Source organism: Epinephelus lanceolatus, chromosome 17 (genome assembly GCF_041903045.1).
Source record: "Epinephelus lanceolatus isolate andai-2023 chromosome 17, ASM4190304v1, whole genome shotgun sequence".
In the NCBI taxonomy this organism is placed as follows: Eukaryota; Metazoa; Chordata; class Actinopteri; order Perciformes; family Serranidae; genus Epinephelus; species Epinephelus lanceolatus.
Window position 1 is genome coordinate 12,979,497 of NC_135750.1, and position 23,662 is coordinate 13,003,158.

The 23,662-nt window shown below is 42.0% G+C and overlaps 1 protein-coding gene across 1 annotated transcript in view; it reads right to left on the reverse strand.

The window, feature by feature from the left end:
* The window catches only part of slc30a6 (solute carrier family 30 member 6), a 73,840-nt gene that overhangs the window by 15,651 nt on the left and 34,527 nt on the right, over positions 1-23,662 (reverse strand). The window contains exons 7-10 of the mRNA XM_033614103.2: positions 17,727-17,807; positions 14,213-14,248; positions 10,476-10,570; positions 1,927-1,975 (exon numbers count right to left, since the gene is read on the reverse strand). Coding sequence (XP_033469994.2) covers positions 1,927-1,975; positions 10,476-10,570; positions 14,213-14,248; positions 17,727-17,807 — 261 coding nt within the window. The remainder of the gene's footprint in view (positions 1-1,926; positions 1,976-10,475; positions 10,571-14,212; positions 14,249-17,726; positions 17,808-23,662) is intronic.

A 23,662-nucleotide genomic window follows, 5' to 3' on the forward strand; every position in this document is an offset into this window, starting at 1 on the left:
TCTGTGTGTGTGTGTGTGTGTGTGTGTGTGTGTGTGTGCGCGCGTGCGTGCGTGCACACATCTTATTCTTCACCCACGTCAGATGTGGGAAAACACACTGGGATGTAATGTTCATTCCAACAGCATCAGTCTGCTTTGGAGTCAGTGTATATGTTACTATGGCAACATAAAGAAAGATGAAGGAAGAAGTTATACGCACGTCAACCCCTTCACAAGAAGTAACAGGCCTGTTCTGTGCTCTCAGAGTAGGGGAATCTTGTGTAAGGAGAGCCTTCAGAGACTTGGTCCAAAGTGCCTTGGAGCACACAGACTTGAGGCAACAAACTTTATTTGAGGACTCGGGGGCCCAGACACACCAAGCCGACGGTCAACCATCGGTCAACGTCGGGCCATCTTTGATCGTCTGTTGCCCTAGTTTTTGCGGAGTGTCTTGCACCAGTGGCACTAGTCTGCTTTTTTCGGCAGTTTTTCAAACGATTCAGCATGTTGAATCAGCATCTGAGCCTGCAGAGTTCGTCATCATTCAAAATCACATTGTGTTGTTAATTATGCTAACTGGCTAACTAGGGTCTTGAATCCGTCCTGTTGGTCCTCTGGTTTCCTTTTCAGAATGAGGATTATGGAGAGTTACTCTCATGCAGAACATGCAGAACATATGTGCTACTTGGACATTGGCTGTAGTCTTTGCCACTTGTTCAAGTGCAATATTTTGGCCGAGACACAGGTGGCAGGAGGCTACAGAATAGTTGGCCTTCCTTCCCACTAGTTGCCACAGTACAGATTCTCTTAAATAGCCTCCCCTAAACTCTTGGGGTCAGAAAAATTACACAAGTCCCTCGAGGTGAAGATATAATTGATAAGCAGTTGTGTAGAGAAGCTTTTTGGATCACTGAACACAACACTGTTAAACCATCAGGACTTAAAGAACTTTTTTACAGCTGGAAAGATAGTGTTGTCACAAAACTAGGCTGTATATGCAAAATGAAGACGCAAATACTTCGAAAAATTGGTGCCACAGTTAAAATTTAGTTTCCAAAAGTTTGTTTCAAGTCTGTCTGCTCCAGCGTACTATGGATCGAATCTCTGGAGTCTCTCCTCATACAACATAAAGAAAGATGTTCAGGACTAGAAGCCCAGGCTTTAAGGGTGCTTTCACACCTGCCCTGATTGGTTCGGTTCAATCTAACTCAAGTTTGTTTGCCCGCTCAGTGCAGTTCGTTAGGGCAGGTGTGAACACAGCAATCGCACCTGGCTGACCACCTCTTCAAGAAGGTCTCAGTCCGGTTACAAACAAACTCTGGTGCGGTTTGTATGTGGTAAGAACGTGTTCCAACAGCAGTGTTACTGAACTGGATACAAACACATACACACACACACACACACACACACTTGACAGGTGATCAGTCAGCTATGGATAAAGTGTAGTTTTACCAATAGATCCTTCTGATAACTGGGCTGCAGTGGCCTTTGACCCTTGAACCCAGGTCACGAGTGAGAAGCTGGGCAGATGTGTGTGTGTGTGTGTGTGTGTTCTCAGGTCACTGTATCATAACACTGATCTTACAGCTGTTTCTAAGAAGCTCAATCAATGAGCCAATCTGTTTGCCCACCTGACCCTGAAACCTCACACTGACCGAGGGTAACCTCTGACCTCAGAGGAAAGGCCATCTGTACACACACACCTGGACACACAGATTCACACTGTAAGCAGTGACACACACACAGGATGGGCACTTTCACTGCCGTCAGGAGTGTGTGCGTGTGTGTGTTGAGTCAGTGTAAGTGGATCCTTCCTGTTCCTACCTGAGACTGAAATCTGCTGATGAGGGACAAAGAGAGGGGCGGAGAGAGAGGGTGAAAAACAAAGGGAGGCAGAGAGAGGAGGGATGACAGACAGACAGACAGGGATGCTGCAGATGTTCTTACCTTCGACTCAAATCGGCCACATGTTCCTGAAGCCAACTGCTGCTGGCGGCTGGAGACAAAGAAAGACAGAGAGAGATGCCTGAGATGTACAAAATATTTGACAATTTAAAACAACAGTAAACAAACAAGTTCAACAAAAATCCTCCCTAGTCTTTAAACTACACGCTTTGCAATCAATCAGGGTGTTGCATAAAGGTTCCTGTCGGCTTTGCGCAGCTATCAGCGTCCAGAGGAAGATCTCTGTTCGTCCCAAACACATTTTCTATTGTCCATGAGACAACTGGACGCCATTAGTCTTGAGCCCTGCTTTTTAGCCTGCACCAAACTGATGTGACACAATGGAAATACAGTGGCCACTGCCATCAGTGAATGTCATCTTATTTGCCGATAGGCACAAAAGCCCCTTTTCCACCAACATTTCAATGAACTTTTATTACCATGAATTTATTTACCTGGGTAAAAGAATTCCTGGTAATATGTGTGGTTTGTGTTTCCACCGCACCTCAAAGTTCCGGAAAATTTATTCAGATCAGGCTAATGATGTAGATGATTCGGCGTGCGCCCTGTATTTGGCTCCGCCAGCTTGGCTGGTTACATGCTGGTGTAGAGAGTTGGGGCTGGTTGTCTCAGCCAGCAGCTAAGTTTCAAAGTATTTTAAGATAAGTGTCAAACTAAGTTAGTCTACATATAGACAGCTGTCATTTGAGCTTATTAGTAACAATTCGCTATCAGCTGAACTAGCGAGCTGTCCTTGTTTAACACATAATGTTAGTGGTGGATGAGAGACTGTGGACGGAGCATATTGAATATCGTTATCTACATGTTGATGCTTGCTGAACATATGTATTGATAACGTACTGGCTTCATACTCGCTAAGGTTTAATGTTACTGACAGTAACAAGTGTAGCTGCCGTCAACTCGAGTCATTTTTGAGTTATCTTCACTTCGTTTCCATCGCAGCCGCTCAGCTGTTCACCAGTTACCGTGTCGTGTAGGCGTGTTTTTCAAAATCCCAGACAAATGATAAAAGTTCCTGCGGTGGAAAAGGGGCTAATGAGGTGAATATCAGTTGATACTGATGTGTGGCTGTTAAATCAGTGCATCCCTAAGATTTTGAATTTTCTTAAGTTTCAAGTCCATCAGTACATTTCTGCACTCATGGTCACATTTTTACATTAATATTTATTTAGTCATGCATCTTTTATTCATGGACACAAACTGTTCTTAGAACCTGTCATTTTGACATTTTGGGGGGGTATAGACTGGCATTTTTTTAAATGTTTGAAGCATGAAGTTCAGAACTAAATTCTGGCTGTTGCTTTTTTAGAAGGACTTCAGAGTGAAAACAGCAAACAGTTAAGCCTGATTTATGGTCCTGCGTTAAATCAATGAAGTTGCTACGTCGTAGGGTACGTGGCTACGCAGAAGGCTCGCCATAGCCCCCGGCGTAGCCTGACGTGCACCTCCCCAAAAATGTAACTACACGTCGAGGCGACGCAGACCCAGCGCAGACCGAGAGGGCTGTGATTGATTTGCTTGGTAGCAACGCATTTCTGGTTCCGTATTTCCAGATTGCGCCATCCCCGCCATCTTTAAACATCTTCTGTTGGCGATGTAGATGTTGCACATATGTTGCAGTATTAAGGCCCATTTATGTTCAACGTTCAACACGGATACGGACGGAGCCGTCTGTCCGTGCTCCGCGTTCATTTCTCTGTGACCGGAAAAGCCAGAAGCTAAACAAAGAATCAACTAGAGACGACGATGACCATTCAGGAAAGGAATGCAGCCTCCTACCGCTCTGGCGGTGAAGTGCACTGCAACGAAATGGAGTGACGGAGAAGTTCGAAGGGTTCACGACGGTGTCACGGCAACGACGTAGGTACGTTGTAGGTACACCGCAGGACCATAAATCAGGCTTTATGGTTAGGGCTGCATCTATCAATTACTTTGAGCATCAAAGGGGTAATGGTTAAGTCAATATCGGGTTCCTACAGCTTCAGACAAGTAAGATCAATTTTACAATAACTAAAGTTCAAAGAAAAAAAACAAAACAAAACACATGAGCTGACATCAGTCATTTACGGTCAGGACAGTTTTGCCTAAATGTTTTCTGTAATATAAATCATGAATTTTTTGTCTTGTGGCAAAGATGAAGGTAAAACATAACTGGGAAATATGTCTGTTTGTTGGCAGGTTTTCTGGGTGATTTTTTCATTTTGCAGGTGGGATTCCATTGCCTTGTACCAGTTTCAGCCATGCCACGAAATCTTGGTTAAATAGCCAATTTTTGTTGAATCTGCAGTTTCCCATGTCATCCAGTGAGCAGTTACAACTAGCAAGCAGACAGTGGATCCTCTGTTCTGAGCACCCCGGGTGGAAACTAAATATGAGTGTTGTGGTTTCTACTATCCAGATAATGATGTTAATGTGAGAGGCATTTGGCAAATCAAATAAAAAATAGATGTTACCAATTTATTTGAGATTTTATAATGCAACACCAGAAATATTAGACATAAAATCCTACTTCTCATGTCCTAGTATTCTTTAGACTTTAGAGACATTAATTCAATGCCAATTAAGACTTTTAAGGTATCTGCAAGAACCAAGCTATAAAATGTCAGAAAACAGTAAAAAAAACAAAAACAAAAAAACAATTGTAAAACTTCCCAGAGCTCGAGGTGACATCGCTTATTCACTCTTTCTGGCTCTGTCCCTCGCTTTGCAAATATTGGACAGATATCTTTGCCACCCTTGTCAGAAGTTATCTGGGAGCAAATTGAACCGAACGCTCTTTGTGCTTAATTTGGGATTTCTCCTTCACCATCTTCCCTTCATAAGCCCCAAAAGGCTATTATAGCCTTTACAACCCTATTAGCCAGATGGCTAATATCGATCACTTGGAAATCAACAAGACCCCTCTCTCATACTCGCTGGATAAAGGACATCCTATATTTTATCATTCTGGAAAAGATTCAGCTCTCAGCTATTGGTTTATCCAATGAATTTAACGATACTTGGGGTCCTTTTTTCTATACGTTAAAATGATTAGGTTCCCTCAGAATGACCTACATATTTGACAGTGACGGTTGTGTAACCAATGTCAGGTGGGTTTGGTACTGCGGGAAAGTGTCCAGAAAATACTTGGCATTTTTGCTTGATAAAAGATGAAACATTTTTACTCAGCTCTTCGATATTACAAACAGACTTTGATTTTATTTGCCCTTTACACCCCCACATCTGTATACAATTTGCACACATCAGTTTGAACTTTTTATTGTTACACCTGTACTGGGCACCTTTTAACATTTTGTTTTTAGTGTTTGTTATTGTTGCCAGTGTCTGTTTTTGTAGTAATTTTATTGCAAGGATGTTTTTAAAGTATCTCTTTTAATGATGATTTTCATGACGGTATTTATTTTTCTATCATTCAGCTTGAGAAACGCTCTCTCATCTGGCTCTGCACACAAATGCATAGCAAAATGACAATAAAGCTGAATTGAACGGATTTTTTTTTTTACATATTTCTTATATTTTTTCAAAATTTCTTCTGTAAAGTTTTTTATTTTATACATCTCTTGGCTTTTGCACTATGTTTACTGTTATGCACCAAATCACCGAGACAAAACCGTGAGCGTGCAAACCTACTTGTGATGGACAAATCAAACTGATAGTTTCGGCTTTAGTTAAGGTAACATTTAATCCAAAAGTAAATGTATGTGTTTGTGGAGAATAATTCTTTCACGTTGTCTCAGAAGCAGCAAACTTCTCTGGAGAATAAAGTCTCGATAGTCTGACATGAACTGAAGACTCATTTGACGGTTTCACATGGAGAACAGAAACATCTTTCTAGTTCAATGCTGCATGAAATATTAAGACACACAGCTGTTTCATTTCACAGCTGACTCCATCATCTCTGTCCTTTAGACTCAAACATCTTCTTCTGGTTTTTCGTCAAACAATCTCAAAAAATTCCTGATAATTCTGCATACAGAAGAGCAGGTAGTGCTTCTACAGATCTCTTATTATTGGACCCAAACTCTGATTAAACAGAGACGAGCAGGGAGTGTTCACCCTCCCCGTCATGATGAGGGATAAAAATACTTTTGGGAGGGGAGCGGGCGGATCACCCACTCGTCTTTAAAAAAAGATAAGCGCTCTCGCTCCGCTGCGTCGTCCCACCTTTAATGTTTGACGACACTACGAGGCCCGAAGGCTTGACGTTGGGTCAAAGGCCCTTCACATCCCATCCTGCTCAGACCTGAGTGTGTATGTGTGTGTGTGTGTGTGTGTGTGTTTGTGTGTGTAGAGGGGAGGGGGGTTTGTTTGTTTTGCTAGCAGGATGAGTCAGTCTAAACAAACATTTTAATGGAGTGACTTATTTATGATCTGTGTGTAGGAGGGCGTACAATGTTTCTGAGAGTGTGTGTGTGTGTGTGTGCGTCTGTGTCTGTTGGCATGTCTCTCTGCCCGCCTGGCCCTCTGGCACACTACATTACCACTGTCTGGAACATGGTTGCGTAATGCACTTTTAGTCTCGCTCCGTCAGAGTGTGTGTGTGTGTGTGTGTGTGCAATGAGTGAGAGATATTGTGTGTTTTGGCAAAGTAAAGTGCCTGTGTGTGTTTGTGTGTGTGTAGTTTCATCCCCCTCCCATCCCAAAATGTCAGATGTTAAGTGATGTTGAGACTGCTCCGAACGCAAGAGCAGACAGCTGACACACACACACACACACACACACACACACACACACACACACTGACCTCATTCATCAGTAGACTGTACACAGATAGTGAGTCAGCTGAGGAGAGGAGAGGAGAGGAGAGGAGAGGAGAGGAGAAAAGGAAACGAGGAGAGGAGAGGAGAGGAGAGGAGAGGACAAAAGGAAACGAGGAGAAGAGAGGAGAAGAGAGGAGAGGAGTGGAGAGGAGAGGAGAGGAGAAAAGGAAACGAGGAGAGGAGAGGACAAAAGGAAACGAGGAGAAGAGAGGAGAAGAGAGGAGAGGAGAGGAGAGGAGAGGAGAGGAGCGGAGAGGACAAAAGGAAACGAGGAGAGGAGAGGAGAGGAGAGGAGAGGAGAGGAGAGGAGAGGAGAGGAAATGAGAGGCAAGGGGGAAGAGGAGAAACAGGGGACAGAAGAGGAGAGGCAAGGAGAAGAGATGAGAGCAGACTAGAGGAGAAAACAAGGGTTTTTGGTTTTCAAGTCCCTTTATTAAATCATTTCAACAATGACTGAAAACCATTTAGTTCAAATCAAGAAAAATAAGAAACAAAACCAGAGAAAAACTGCTCCTGAATAAAACAGTCTGCCAGACACAGTAAATGTTAAACAACTGCTCAGAAATGACATACCAGCTCTCCATTCCCTGTCACAGAGCACAGGACACCCCCAACAAGGGAGAGGAGAGAAGAGGAGAGACCAAAACAAGGGAGAGGAAAATAAAGGATTAAAAGGTGCAAGAGGAGAGGAGAGGAGCGGAGAGGACAAAAGGAAACGAGGAGAAGAGAGGAGAGGAGAGGAGAGGAGAGGAGAGGAAATGAGAGTCCAAGGGGGGAGAGGAGAAACAGGGGACAGAAGAGGAGAGGCAAGGAGAAGAGATGAGAGGAGACTAGAGGAGAAAACAAGGGAGAGAAGAGGAGAGACCAAAACAAGGGAGAGGAAAATAAAGGATTAAAAGGTGCAAGAGGAGAGGAGAGGAGCGGAGAGGAGAGGAGAGGAGCGGAGAGGAGAGGAGTGGAGTGGAGTGGAAATGAGAGTCCAAGGGGGGAGAGGAGAAACAGGGGACAGAAGAGGAGAGGCAAGGAGAAGAGATGAGAGGAGACTAGAGGAGAAAACAAGGGAGAGGAGAGAAGAGGAGAGACCAAAACAAGGGAGAGGAAAATAAAGGATTAAAAGGTGCAAGAGGAGAGGAGAGGAGCGGAGAGGAGAGGAGAGGATCTTTCACATCTGTCCCTCTCATTTCCTTCCTTCCTTCCTTCCTTCCTTCCTTCTTTGTCTCCTTGCTACTTCCATCTTTTCATTCTGATCATTAGTTTCCCTTTTTTGAAAGAAATTATGGGATGGAAAGAGAAAAGGAAGGAAACAAGGAAATGTTGAAGTCAAGGGAGCATGAAAGTGGAAAGGATGTATTACTGGATGTGGATGTTTTATAACTGATGTCGGTGAAAAAGCAAACACAGTCTGCCTTCTGTTTTTCTAACACTCTCAGACTTTTCCTCTCCTTCTTCATTCTCTCCTCTCTTCCCTCCTTTTCCTCTCTCCTAAATTTCTGTCTGTCCCAAGGGAATCTCTGTTTGTGTAAGTGAGTGAGTGTTTGTTTTTGAATCTGCTTTAAGTGTGCAAACAGGTCCAGATGAGTGCATGTGATTCTCTGCAAATTAACGTGTGTGTGAACGAGGCTGCAGCCTGCATGTGTGTGTGTCTGTGTGTGTTGCAGTCTGTCTGTATTAGCAGTAGACCGAGTCTCAGTGAGGTTAATATGTCCCGGGGTCAACACTGGCCTGGCCTGCCCTCCCCTCCTGCATCTGTGTGTGCCTGTGTGTGACCTTTAACTTGTGTGTTGTATATTGTGTGTTTTTGGGGGTTACAAATAATGTTGAGGTAAGTGTGAGTCTCAGACTGGTTCTAAGTTCCCTGATGTGTTCATGCAGGTGAGTTTATATTAATTTTGGACTACATCCAGTTTAATGTTCCATTGATCATAACTTTATCTGATGTTTCTATGCACATGGTCTGATGCCAGTTTGCACGTTGAGGAACAACATCTGCCCAAAACATCCGTGCGATACATCTATAAACAATTTCACTTCATAATATCTGTTTACCAAACTGTGGTTGAGGTCTTCCCATACAGACCACAGAGTTAACTGCAAAAATGTAATCTTGGTTTACGTGCATGAACTTGTGTGTTTGACATGAAAAAGTAAGTCATGCACGTGGGTTTGCTGACACCAAATGAGTCAACAGGAAGCTCAACTGCTCATTATGGTCAGAGGTTTGGTTAATGTCTTTCCTAGATGAGATAATGGGGCATTACGTTTACTCTTCCATGGAGCAGCATGTGAATCCCTCAGCAACAGGCTCCACTGCAGCACCAGTGATGTCTTCTTGCTCTTGTTTTTGTAAACTTTGCGAAACAGGGTTGAGAAGTTGGTCACAAACATCCCAAAGACATTTGTCCCACTATTTTGCAGGGTCTTACAATTGCAATCGCAGAAACATAATGACTTAAATCCTGGAGGAATGCAGATGAGAAAAAGCTGGTATGCATTAAGATGCCATGTCGGTCGTGGTGGCACAATTCAAGATAAAACAGAGCTGAGTGTAAATACTGTCAGAAAACAGCAGGGTGTATCCCAGCCTCTACAGGACTGTTCAGTGTGGTGTGTGTGTGTGTGGCAAACAGGGGGGCACTGCGACAACAGGGCGGCCAACAGCTGGGCGCAAAGGAAGGAGAATAGGTGCAGTTTCACCCAACTAAGGACAGTAATTGACTCTGGGGTAGGGAGTTTTAGTGAACTTCTTTTAACAGACATTTTAAGATATTTTAATTATCCTTACAGTTGTCTTTTATTGGTTATTTTAAGCAATAAATATTTTAATCTCACCCACAGTTGTGTTATTTAACCTGTGTATCCTTGTATGGAGTCCTAAGGTTCCTTTAACCCGAGGTGCCGTTGACAGTGTCTTATTTTATTTTATTTTACATCTTTTGTGTTTATATTTTAGTTTTCAGTCTAAGCTATTGATTTTTTATTAGGCCGATCACATAAACATTGACTTTATTATGAAAAGATTCATCAACAACAGTTTTCATACATGATTAATCATTTAATTCATGCAAACATTTTGTTTCTAGCCTGTCCAGTGTGAGGATTTGCTGCTTTTCTCTGTTTTATATCATTGTAAACTGAATATCTCTGGATTATTCATGATATTAGGACATGTCACCTTGAGCTCTGGGAAGCTGAAACACTTTACAGCCTAAACAATGAATCAAAAACAGCCAGAAGTTTAATCAATAATGCAATCAATCTTTAGTTTCAGTCCTAAGAAGAACCAACACACTGTAGTGCATGTGCTGCCATTTAACATGTTTGGTTTAAATCCAGTTTATCAACTCACACGTCTAGTTCCCTGTTCCTCTGTGCTGCAAAAACACCCCAAAAATAATCTTTTCAGAATAATTCGAAGAACTCATATTGTCATATTTTAAGACCACACAACTGTGTTTGGTTTTTTTCTGATTTCTGCAATTAGGAAGGGACTAACCTCTGATCCCACTGCTGCCATTTATGATTTGTCTACCGACAAAACAGTGAGCCAGCATTTCATTTTACTCCAGTAATCCCCCAAAATAAAACAAAAGCCAAATTGTCCCCGTTCCCCAGTGAGGGTGGGGATTACCAAACCTCAACCGTCCAGAGGAGAAACCCAAAATACACAAAAAATCACTAAATCCACCCTCTTTACAAACACTGTCTGAAGTGAAGCTCACTCAAGTAAGGACACATAATGGGATGAACTGGATGAACTGGGGTTGACTGTACCTTCTGAGACGTAGGTGAAGGGTTTGTTCTTGACCGACAGCAGAGTCAACAGGTTGAAGAACAGAGCGACGAACGTCCCAACCAACAGGCGACCACTGCAAAGAGACAGACAGAAAATGGGACTGTCAGAATAAAACATATTTAATCATGAAACATCTAACATACTGTGACAATGACAATTAGCTGATTAACATGTGGATCAAACCTAATTGATTCAGTCTGTATTTATGTGAACGTCCAGAAAACAGCACATCCTTTTATACCAAGGGGGAAGACAAAGCATTTGCTACCATGCTGTCTTTCTGCACTTAAAATAAACTTTACAATTCTAGAGTTAAACGAGTATATTTTTAACCTGGACCCTATTTTCCCATGTGTTTCTAAGTGACAAATGTGAACAACATTTTTTGAAATTGTACCAGTATTTAGCAAGAGCAGCAGCCAGGCTGCTATGTAAACACTCCAGGGATGTTCACACCATCAATTTACATCCACTTCAAGTGCTTGTTTTTGCCACTGACATGTTCAGATTGTTATTGCAAGTGTCTGAGAAGATATCGAAAGGAAGGTCTAACCTTTCAATAAGGATCCCCTTTTTGAAAGGACAGACCTTTCCCGAAATCGCATTCGTCAAACCCACCAGACCCCATTTAAATAAACACTAATTGTATCAACGTAAACCATACAACAGAAACAGAAACCTTCTTTTTTTGCCTTTCCACAATTTTAACAATCACCAACTCTGGTTTGTTTGACATGAACTCTTAATTCACCCAGTTAGACGTGAAAATATGCTGGCTCTATACCTACTAAAATTATTGTATATATGTGTGGTGGGCTTGGCAGTGCTGATTTCGGGGCTGTTTCTGGTTAGACAAAAAGGTTTTTAATACTTTATCCAAAGAGTTTTAGGATTCTTTAGCAACTGGTGAAAAAAAATGTGAGCCTCCAAGAAATCAAATTGCAAATCAGTCGCCACAGACACTGCTGTGTATGCCAGGTGACGGTGGTGCACAGAGCCTCAAAGAGCCCATGATGAGGTCGCCCAGATGTCAGATCTGTGCCGTGCATCAAAACAAATTCCCCAACATTATGAAAATAACATCCAAAACACAGGTTTTACTCTCAGTAGTTTTTGTGACATGAGAAACACTTTGATAAAAAGTCATGCAATGCCACTGTGCACAGATTTGTTGTTCATAATATAGCATTATCACAAAAAAATAACAGTGTGTCCCCCAGACTGGACGCATTAATAGTGAGTTAACCTTATCCTTTCAGATCTGAATGAGTCAGGGACGCAGGATGTATACCGAGCAACATCACTGGTGTGCATCAGGGATGCTAAAAGGTGCCCTGTGCATTGCTATGAGACGCCCAAGCCTGTTAACAAAGCGTCAGTATTTGATGACCTGGGAATGAGAACAGGTTGATAAAATAGTTTTAGGAGACAAAAAATTTGTCTTATTTGTCATTTTTATGTATCTTATCAACCGTACCTTTTAAATAAACGTAATATAATACAGATCTCTAAACCCTGCTCTCAGGCACAAAAGCAAACACACACAACTGTACTCTTCATTACACTAATCACATGGGACAATCCATTTAAGAGCCTAAAAATTGGTCCAAACAATCAGCGGGAGGCAAAGGGCTACCCGCCGGTGAGCCACAATAACTGGATGATAAACCCCCCCGACCCCCACCCCACCTCCCTCTAAGAACAGATTAAAGAGAGGGAGAATGTGTGTGTCTGTCTCTCCACCCGGCAGACACCTGTCCCTCCGGTTAGCGGCCGTCTCTCATGCCGTCCAATCACATCCACTCAGAGAAGAAGAGAGCGAGAACGGCGGAGAGGAGGAGGAGGGGTGAGGGGAGAGAAACGAGGGGGGTAATCTCGTCACAGGAGACAGGTTTAAGTCTCGCTGTGTTTTAGGTTATAAAAGCCGCCACTAATCTGTTTTATTATGGAGGGATGATGGAGACAGAGAGAGCCAGGAAGAAATGGAAGGAGGAAACAACAGAGGAGAAGACAAGAGCAGGTGATCCGCCAGACGAGAGGGGTAAAAGAACAAAAACAAAGAGAGACTGAGTCAAAGCTTAACTAACAAACTGTTTTTCTGACCACCTGACAAGTTAGTGGATTGACCAACAATCTAATAAATCCAACTCAGTATCAATTTATTAGACAAGTTCTCTGACTGAGCATACTGATAAAAATAAAAATGATACCAACACATTTAGGTTATTTGATACACAAACATCTTCATAAACTGATGTCTCCACCTGATGCTTTTCACCAGTGTTTTAATTCTACAAGTTAGTTTTTACACCTGAACACATTTTAACACCTATGAGTTTACAGGTCACACAAACAGGATGCAGTGTGTTTATTCTTGAAACTAGGTCTCCACTCAAGTCTTATTTATATATCCCAGTATCACCAATCACCTCTGCGTCAAGGGGCTTCGCAACCTGTACAGCAGACAACACCCTCTGTCCTTAGACCCTCAATCTGGACTAGAAAAAACCTCCCCCAAGAGCCAGACACACCATACCAACATCAAAGAACTAGTGATGGCGAAGGCCGACTGTTGCGTCATATCACTTCACCTATGTCTCGGCCAAAAACTTGCACTAATCACACCGCAAAGACTACAGCCAACAGCCAGCCAGCACGAACGTTCTGCACCTGTGTGAGAGGGAATAACTCTCCATACCAGCAGGTGGCAGTAGTCCGTATTCGCCACTCAAAAAAGGAAAACCTAAAGATTGACAGGACGGATTCAAAACACTAGTTAGCCAGTTAGCACATTAACAACACAACCCGATGTTGAAAGAGCAAATGATAAAATAAAAATCTAACATCATATGATGTTTGTTTTGATCTCACGCCCTCTTAACATCAGCCATTTGCTTGCTTTCCTCACTTCCGTTTCCCTTCTCATGCACTGAGCTGAACTGCCAATCAGAGGGATTTTTCTAACAAACTGGCTCTGCTATCACTGATACTGATTCAACATGCTGAATCTGCAAAAAACAAAAGCCATCAAAGGCCGACTGGTGCCAATGGTGCAGGACACACCGTCAAAACTGGGGCGACATATGCTCATCAACGGCCCAACACTTTCCAACAGCCAACCATCGCCTTAGTGTGTCAGGGCCCTAACAGGGAAAAATGGAAGTCTACTTGTACATTTTAACAAGATGTCTTTGAGGGGTGTCACACTATCAGATGCACAGAATATTGTGTGGGTTTGAGGAGTGTAAAATAAAAGAAACATAACAAAATAGATTTTGCTTTTCATTTTCTTCATTGTATAAGCTTTTTAAAAAATGTTGTTGCGTGGTCTCTGACAGAGCTGATGTCACCCTGAGGCGAGTGTTCAACACAGTCTGCATGTGTTTAATTAACTCTGCTTGTGTGGATGCATATACACTGTGTCAGAGTGTGAAACTAACAATGAACATGTCGCTGTCAGTCAGTCTGACTCTTTGACTTACCGAGTCTCTGACTATAATTCTGTCTGCCTGTCTGACCCAAATATTTGGGATGTTCTGTTCCGACAACAGCTGGCACTGTGTCTGTGTCTGTGTCTGTGTGTGTGTGTGTGTGTGTGTGTGTGTTTACAGAGGGAGACACACAGGAGTATATCATGTTGTGTCTGTTTATTGAGTGTGATAGGGGAGTTTGTGTGTTTTGTTGGTGTGTGTGTGTGTGGAGGAAAAATACTTACGTATGGACCTCAGGCTGCTCCATGAAGCGCTCCACACTGACAAAACAGAAAACAAACACAGTCAACAACACTGGCCAGGTGGGACTACGCTGACTCTGTGTGTGTGTGTGTGTGTGTTTGTGTGTGAGAGAGTGAGTGAGGTAGAGAGAGAGCGATTGAGACAATTGAAATGAATGAAAGGAGACAAGGGGTGAACAAACAGAGAGAGAAAACAGGAAATACATTAACACACACAAACACATGAACACACGCACTCCCGATGCCACACATACACATGCCAAAAAGCAAAATGGTGCACACACCAACACAGACACACACACGCACACACACATACACAGTCCTGTCTGTCTGCTCCCTGTGTGCTGCTGCCCTACTGTGCCATTCATGACATGCACTGTACTGCACCGGCTGGCAACAAATGTTCACTGTTACACTCCGTCTTCAGGGTCTCTGCAGGGTTCACAGACTAAAGTTAAGACTTTTAAAACCTTTTAATACCACATTGAATATAATTCAATACAATCTTAATTGTCATAGCAGCCAAAGCATGAAAAGCATGAATGAAAACCTGCAGAAATGATAAATAATTGACTACATTATTTAATTTATATTTGTTAGATGACATCACAATGGCAGTGTTCGATGTGTTTCTGTTGTGCCATATCTATTTTCTGCAGGCTTAAAAGACTAAGGTTTGAGACTAATGGTGCCCCATCATCCCAGGAACAATATAAAACGTTTAGGATGAACAGAGATCTTCCCGGGCACACCTTTGGGATGAAAGGACAGTGTAAATTCACTATCAAGGCATCAGGGGACTCACTCTATTATTTCCCTGTTAGTGCTACATTGTGAGCAACAAATCCATGTTGAAATCAGCAGAGGAGAGCTAGCTAACGTTAGCTGTTAGCAGCCGGATGCTGGGACTAACAGCTTACGGAGGCTGCACTGAGTTACATTATGATATGTTCAAGTACTGTTCAGTAAAAATGAGTATTAGGGGAAGGTTAATTTTAACTTTCTCATATTGTATCGTATTATCATGTTCCAGTGCAATCCTGTAAAATTTAGTTTTGGTGAGAAACTTGAATAAAAGAAGTTGTTTGAAGGAGAAATTTGTTGATGTTTGCACAGCAAAATCAAATAAACATCACAGAGGGAATTATGATATATCATATATGGTGAAAAGACTTTTAAAGCAGTTAAAACTTGATTTTGTGTAAAAGGTGATAATAAAGATGGTTTCGTATGTTTGTATGATTGAATTTGTGCTCATTCAAAGTTAGAATAATGGTGTGTTACCTACAGATATCTACTGGAAGTCTTGTTGGCAGCCTGTAAAAAGGCCATCACGAAGAGATGGTGTAAGGCAGAACCACCAACACAAGATGAATGGCTGAAAATTGTGAACAAAATATATGATATGGAACTGTTAACCCACAGGATGAGGACTCAAGAGGAGCCATGGGAGGAATGGACAATGTTTGCATGTCAATGACAAGATGAGAAACTGAGTAACTGAGCTTTTGAGAGACAGGGCAATCTGGACCCTTTTATTTATTTGTATACTTATTTCTGTTTGTGTGTATTCTGTTTTGTATTCCTTTTTCTCTACCTTTAACATTTGGTAAAAACAATAAGATGTAGTGTTATAAAATAGTATGAAGGGTTTCATTACTTTCAAACACTTCAATATTTTTTATAGTGTAGATTTCTTTGTTTCCCTGGCACATAAGGGGGAATAAATAACGACAAAAAATGAAATAAACAACATGGAAAGATTTTGGTTGGTAACTGCTATCGGCCAAAGTGTTATTTTAAACGTTGATATCTGCCCATATTTCACAATCAGTATATCCCTAATATATGTATTACATTATTGTTAGTGCTTTCAAGAAACACTTTACAATGACTCCTACACTGAAAACAAGAATCGTTAACAGCCACAGAAATAATGTTTTTAAAATCAAATTTACAAGTCAGATTAACATGACTGCTTTAAAAACTTTTTAAAAATTTTACATTGGCTAACAGTTCTCTTTTGTAAATGTTTTAATATAATTGATCCATAACTGAACAACAATGAACGATGTCAACTCCATAGTCTCCACAGACCAAAGACACAAAGGTAAACTGTACCTAAATCCTCCTCCATGTTTAGAGCTGTTCTTTATCGTCAGTTTTAACCCGTGGTTAGGTCATTTTCACCTGCCAGTTAACTGCTAAGAGTGTCTGCACCATGAGCACTGTTGCTGTGGTTACCTACAGTTAAAACAATGGTTAAACTGTTGATCTGAACTGTTTGATGACGCGAATGGTGGCCTGACATCCAATTACACACAATTATATTCTTTTTTTGCCATTTTATAGAGTAACATAAATAGTAAGTTTCAGTAAAGTGCTAAATTTCAGATTAGCAGCCAAACATGAACACACGTGTGTCTGCACATGAACATGTTGCAGACAGCGTGCCAACTGCTTGACCTGCATTTGTGTGTGTGTGTGTGTGTGTGTGTGTGTGTGTGTGAGTGTGTGCGTGTGTGTGTTTTGTTTCCAGTTTACCCCTCCCTTCACTGAGAACTGACCGCAAGACAACCCCACACAGGGTGCCTGGAGGTGTGTGTGTGTGTGTGTGTGTGTGTGTGTGTGTGTGTGTCAAAATCGACACAGCCAGGCAGTGACATTCCCACAGCCCTGAAAAATTCAGTAGTTCACACACACAAACGCACACGCACACACTCCTCCCCTTTAAGAGTAAATCCGTGACCACCCCTTTAAAGCATTAATGTGTTTTCAGATGGTGAGACTCAACAGATTTTATCACACACACACATACACACACTACATCAAACCAGAAAGTGTGCAGTTATCGTGTGTGTTATGAAGCGAGATCTTAACATCTTTGAACAGTAAGTTACTGTGTCTGAACAGGTTAAAATCTGCCGTCTGACAACTGTTAAAGTGTTTAAATGTTTGAAAACTGGGAGCACCCACTTTTACTGTTATCTTTTATATAATTTAATAAGTATAGCGTATCATATCACTGTTTTACTACTTTATCATTTGGGTACGATGACACTGTCCTCCAACACAGGGTTGTTTTTATTGCATTTTTTTAATGGTTTGATGACAAAGTGGAGCCGAGACTGGAGGAAAACATGCACCCTGAGAGGAGCAAAGCAGTCTGGAGACATTAATAATGAGAGGGGGGAAAACAAAGACAAAAGGGGGAAACAATTGGAAATATTTTGTGTATTGCTTTGGAAATATCAATTCTGTTGTTGCGCCGAGTCACGCTAAGGAAATAATTGAAATTTTAATAGAGGGAGACAGAGTGAGTGAGACAAAGAAAGAGATTGAGACAAAAACCAAAGATAGAGATGTGGGATCTTAATCTGGCTCTAAATACTGGTTTTAATCGCTCATTTTTTTTAAGGTCGGCATCACTCATTCAAGTGTGTACTGCACTGTGTGACTGAATGTGTTTGTATGTTTGTTTGTTAGACATACGCACCTCTCCTTCAGGATGAACAAGGCTCCCAGCTGGACGAGAACAGTGGAGGCAAAAACTGCCAAAACCTCCAGTCGTTCAAACCTGTAGAGACAAGGAGACATTGTCATCCATACTGGGACAAACATCGGCAAACATTCCCCCACACACCAGTTCATTCACTCAAAGACCTCTTTCAGAGACCTCCTCGGTCCAAGATCACCAGGACACCAAGGCCCAATCCCAATGCACCCCTTGCCCCCCGCACTTTTGCACATTCACGTCAAGAGGTAGGCTGTCCTGACTCCTGCTGGGATAGAGGGGCAGGCCGAAGTGTAAGCACTGAATGGCCCTCCAAATGAAGGTTTTTTAGAGGCACACTTCAAACCGAGAGTATGTGAAATCATCGGCAAGATGGCTGCACGAGCAACAAAGGAATCCCACAACTGCATTTTCCTCATCAATAAAGGTAAAACTATCATTACCTTAAGTTACGATATATTCCTGAACTACTATTGTCAAGAATGAACCTTCAAGCTAAAATCTATGGTAAATAAATGAATTAAGAGGAGGTACTGTGACTGCATCAAATTTAGTTTAACCAGTAATCAAAGTTCAGCTAAAATTTGCAGAGAAAAATTACACAGAATACATTTACCCTCTCATTATTCAATATTTCTAAAAAAATATCTTGTTCATAAATCAGCATTTATTTATATAATTTAGAAACTTATATGAGACTTAACAGAAGTAGAAAACACCAACACACTGCCAGTGTGTGGGGCCGATACAGTTGTAACTGTTGCCGACCTCCTGACCTCATCATGAGGTCACAGGGTCGATCCTGTCACAGTCTGTCCAGGATGAGCAGCTTTGTCTCAGTGAGTGGTCCGCGGGGCTTAAAGGGGCTAAACCTGACGCTGACTGTCAGTGATCTGATGGTCTGCCTCTCTTCAGCAGCATAATGCCACTAAAGTAAGAGCTTCGGTCCGAGCCACGTAAAGTGCATTATGGATTCATGCAAAAGAGATGTGACAACGTACATGCAGAGGGCGAAGAAGGTGAGGACTGACGGTATAAAAATTTCTAAAAAAGGCTGCAATTTGAGTTTCCGGCATTTTCTAGGTTTAAGTTAAGTTTATTAACCATTTTGCTCCATTTGATTTTGACACCTAAAATAGTTCCCCTTTAAAGCTGGGCCTGCAAACACATTTGCATTGAATGAGAAGGTGTAACAGTAGATCCACTAATTGAGTTCAGTAGAGTTGGGTCAATTTACTGTTTTGCCAGAGCTTAAACCAAATTAATTTTATGCAAACCAGCTGGACCAGCATTTGATATTATGACACGGCAAATTAAAAAGTAGCCTACATCAGCAGCCTGTACTGATGGTGTCACAGTGCTAAATTCAACTCATATTACACTAGTAATGAGCAATATGACCATGTGATTAATTTAAGGTTAAGTGTATATATGGAGTAATGTAGTCACAAGTGTCTGTCAGGCTTTGTGCAATTTACTGCCGAGCTCAGGCCGTTGTCGGCAACATAAAGGAGATTAAATTACAGTAGAGGTGGGAGGGGGCAGAATGGCACATGCTGTTTGTTTACTCAAGTTTGACGTTTTTAGGGTTAGGAGAGAAGAAATGGCAAAGTTAGTCTTTCAAGAAAGCTAAAACTGCACCAATATAGCGACATTTTGGATTTGAAGCCCGTGAAAGAGGTGTCCTGACTGGCTGCAAGTGCTGTTTGAGGCTAAACTTTCATCGGATGCCCTGTTATTATATATTCTTTTTGCTCGATTTGAAAGCACCCCAATGGACAAGAAAAGGCTGTTTCATGAAGCATACATGGAATTATCTACACAATACTATTTATTTCACAACAAAAACCTAAATAAGTCACAGCTGCTTGGAGGGAGATCGCCAGAGAGCTGAAAGTTTCTGGTAATCTAAATGACCATCGCTAATAACAATCTAGGGTACTTGCTGTTGACTATATTGCATGTTTTCCTTCATACAACTTAAATGTTACGTTGCTGTTTACAAAAATAAAATGCTTCCCTCATAAGAAACTAGGCTGTTCCAAATGTTCAATTCTGACTAGTTTCTCTGCTTAAGTTTTTAATGTTTTGTCATTTATATGGCACCCCCAATCTGTAAATAGAAATACAGTAAATGCACTGAATCAAGCTTTTTCTTATTTTTTTTCACGTTGAGTCATTTTTGTCACCCCAGTCAAAAACTGCAACTAAAACATTTTGTTCAATATTGATTTACAGTATCTGCTCATTGTTTTCTTAAATAATCACATCACCGTTGTGTCTGAAATTTGAGAGAACAGCCATCACAATTTCCAAAAACCTAAATCTTCAAGCTGCTACTTTTTACCAACTGTCTCCAAAATCCAAAGATGTTTTATTAACAACGATATGAAACAGAGATAAAGCAGAGTACTCACATTTACGAAGCTGTACCAGCAAATGTTTTGCAAATGTTAAGTCCCTTAACTCTTAACCCCCATTCCGTAGGTTCCTGCCTTTAATGCATTCTGCATGTTGACACATTAAAATACCAAATAATTAAATAACAATAAACACAACAATGCATGACTAATTCAGCATTACACTTGTGACGTGCCAGTCACAGGTCGAAACACAACAAACATAAATAATGCTTCTATATTTAGGAAAAACTAAGTGTAAGACTGAGAGTGACCATTTGTTCAACCAATGAGCATATGAACAGACACCTACAGGTTAATAGGTTCACACACACACACACACACACACACACACACACACACACACACACACACACACACACACACACACACACACCATACATACTCCCTCTTCCTTCGAACACTGTGTTAGGCCTGATTGCCTCCATGCTGTTGGGTCAAAGGTCATGCTCTGCCCTGCCACCAGCCTGTGTTTAATCTATAAGGGCGCCATGTAGAAAACCAGCCGTCTGCTGGGCACTGACGCTACGTTTACATCACAAGGGAAAGTGGCCAAAATCTTTTTTTTGTCTTTGTTCCAATGTGACATAGATCCTTTGTTTTCCAATCAGATCTGGGTCTCCATATGTGGTCATAAATTCGATATACAGTACAGGCCAAAAGTTTGGACACACCTTCTCATTCAATGCGTTTTCTTTATTTTCATGACTATTTACATTGTAGATTCTCACTGAAGGCATCAAAACTATGAATGAACACATGTGGAGTTATGTACTTAACAAAAAAAGGTGAAATAACTGAAAACATGTTTTATATTCTACTTTCTTCAAAATAGCCACCCTTTGCTCTGATTACTGCTTTGCACACTCTTAGCATTCCCTCGATGAGCTTCAAGAGGTAGTCACCTGAAATGGTTTTCCAACAGTCTTGAAGGAGTTCCCAGAGGTGTATAGCACTTGTTGGCCCCTTTGCCTTCACTCTGCGGTCCAGCTCACCCCAAACCATCTCGATTGGGTTCAGGTCCGGTGACTGTGGAGGCCAGGTCATCTGCCACAGCACTCCATCACTCTCCTTCTTGGTCAAATAGCCCTTACACAGCCTGGAGGTGTGTTTGGGGTCATTGTCCTGTTGAAAAATAAATGATCGTCCAACTAAACGCAAACCGGATGGGATGGCATGTCGCTGCAGGATGCTGTGGTAGCCATGCTGGTTCAGTGTGCCTTCAATTTTGAATAAATCCCCAACAGTGTCACCAGCAAAACACCCCCACACCATCACACCTCCTCCTCCATGCTTCACAGTGGGAACCAGGCATGTGGAATCCATCCGTTCACCTTTTCTGCGTCTCACAAAGACACGGCGGTTGGAACCAAAGACCTCAAATTTGGACTCATCAGACCAAAGCACAGATTTCCACTGGTCTAATGTCCATTCCTTGTGTTTCTTGGCCCAAACAAATCTCTTCTGCTTGTTGCCTCTCCTTAGCAGTGGTTTCCTAGCAGCTATTTGACCATGAAGGCCTGATTGGCGCAGTCTCCTCTTAACAGTTGTTCTAGAGATGGGTCTGCTGCTAGAACTCTGTGTGGCATTCATCTGGTCTCTGATCTGAGCTGCTGTTAACTTGCCATTTCTGAGGCTGGTGACTCGGATGAACTTATCCTCAGAAGCAGAGGTGACTCTTGGTCTTCCTTTCCTGGGTCGGACCTCATGTGTGCCAGTTTCGTTGTAGCGTTTGGTGGTTTTTGCGACTCCACTTGGGGACACATTTAAAGTTTTTGCAATTTTCCGGACTGACTGACCTTCATTTCTTAAAGTAATGATGGCCACTCGTTTTTCTTTAGTTAGCTGATTGGTTCTTGCCATAATATGAATTTTAACAGTTGTCCAATAGGGCTGTCGGCTGTGTATTAACCTGACTTCTGCACAACACAACTGATGGTCCCAACCCCATTGATAAAGCAAGAAATTCCACTAATTAACCCTGATAAGGCACACCTGTGAAGTGGAAACCATTTCAGGTGACTACCTCTTGAAGCTCATGGAGAGAATGCCAAGAGTGTGCAAAGCAGTAATCAGAGCAAAGGGTGGCTATTTTGAAGAAACTAGAATATAAAACATGTTTTCAGTTATTTCACCTTTTTTTGTTAAGTACATAACTCCACATGTGTTCATTCATAGTTTTGATGCCTTCAGTGAGAATCTACAATGTAAATAGTCATCAAAATAAAGAAAACGCATTGAATGAGAAGGTGTGTCCAAACTTTTGGCCTGTACTGTATATCCGATCACTGGCCATGCGACCGCCACCAAAAGAACAGTCATGTCGAAATCGGTGCTTATTATTCCCATACATCCATGGTCGGTCAACGTCATACTTCACTTCACTTCACAGGCACAAATCACTCACCATACAGTTTCACATTGGTCCATTAAAATTACAGAGGGCTGCCGTAGCCTTATCACTGCCCCAATCGCCAGCCAATAGAGTCCAACTGTCATTGACACTTTCTGACGGGGACAGTTCACCTACATACTGTGACAGTGTTGTCATGAGGCGCTGAAAGAGCTACTGAAATGTAGCCCTGGACATCCTGAAGTTTGAAGCATCTGTTCCTCCATGAAACCCTCCACATCGTAGCCCACCATTCCTGACTCTGCTGTCCGCACCCACACCTCTTGCTCCACATTACTACCAGTAATCCATTATCCCAAAAACAAACACTCATTGCTCCGAAAAGACACTTTACACTCTCTCAAACAGAAGCACATGGCTAAATATTATGCTGAATGACATCATCAGACCTTCTTCTATGGTGTAAATTCGGGAGATGAAGCTTGCATCGCTATGGCATTCATTTTTTTCCAAATGCCTGTCACACAACTTTGATGTTTTTTGTTGTTTTCCTTGTGTGTGACATTATTGGTCGCATGTGAGGCGTTACAGGGCAGAGATCTGTTCACACTAGTGTCAGATATGGGTCACTTTGAAATGTGAACAGTCGGCAGAAAGAAATAATCTCAATTGAGCCCTGTAATGTGAACACAGTGATCATCCTTAATGACGTGATCAGGATCCCCTATTGATATTGTTTTATCACTCTTAAAGCCTTGCACCTGTGGGAACTACAAAACAGCTAAAGAGTTGGGGTGACGTGGATCAGACTAACTCCTGGAAGGCCTGGCTCTGCAGGGTTTACAGGAGTCTGCTGCTGGTTAAACTGGGCAATCTGCTGCTGAGCCATTGTTCAGTTACTGGCAATCCATTTACACACACACACACACACACACACACACACACACACACACACAAGCCTACAATACGCTCAAATGAACACACAGGCATACACAGATGTAAACTCAAGCACAAGACGACACACACACACACACACACACACACACACACAGAGGTATTATGGGAGCCAAGCGAAGCTGAAAAGCAGATTTCCACTCGATCACCACTCTTCCACACCTCACGGTCAGAGGTCACCTGTCAGCTGC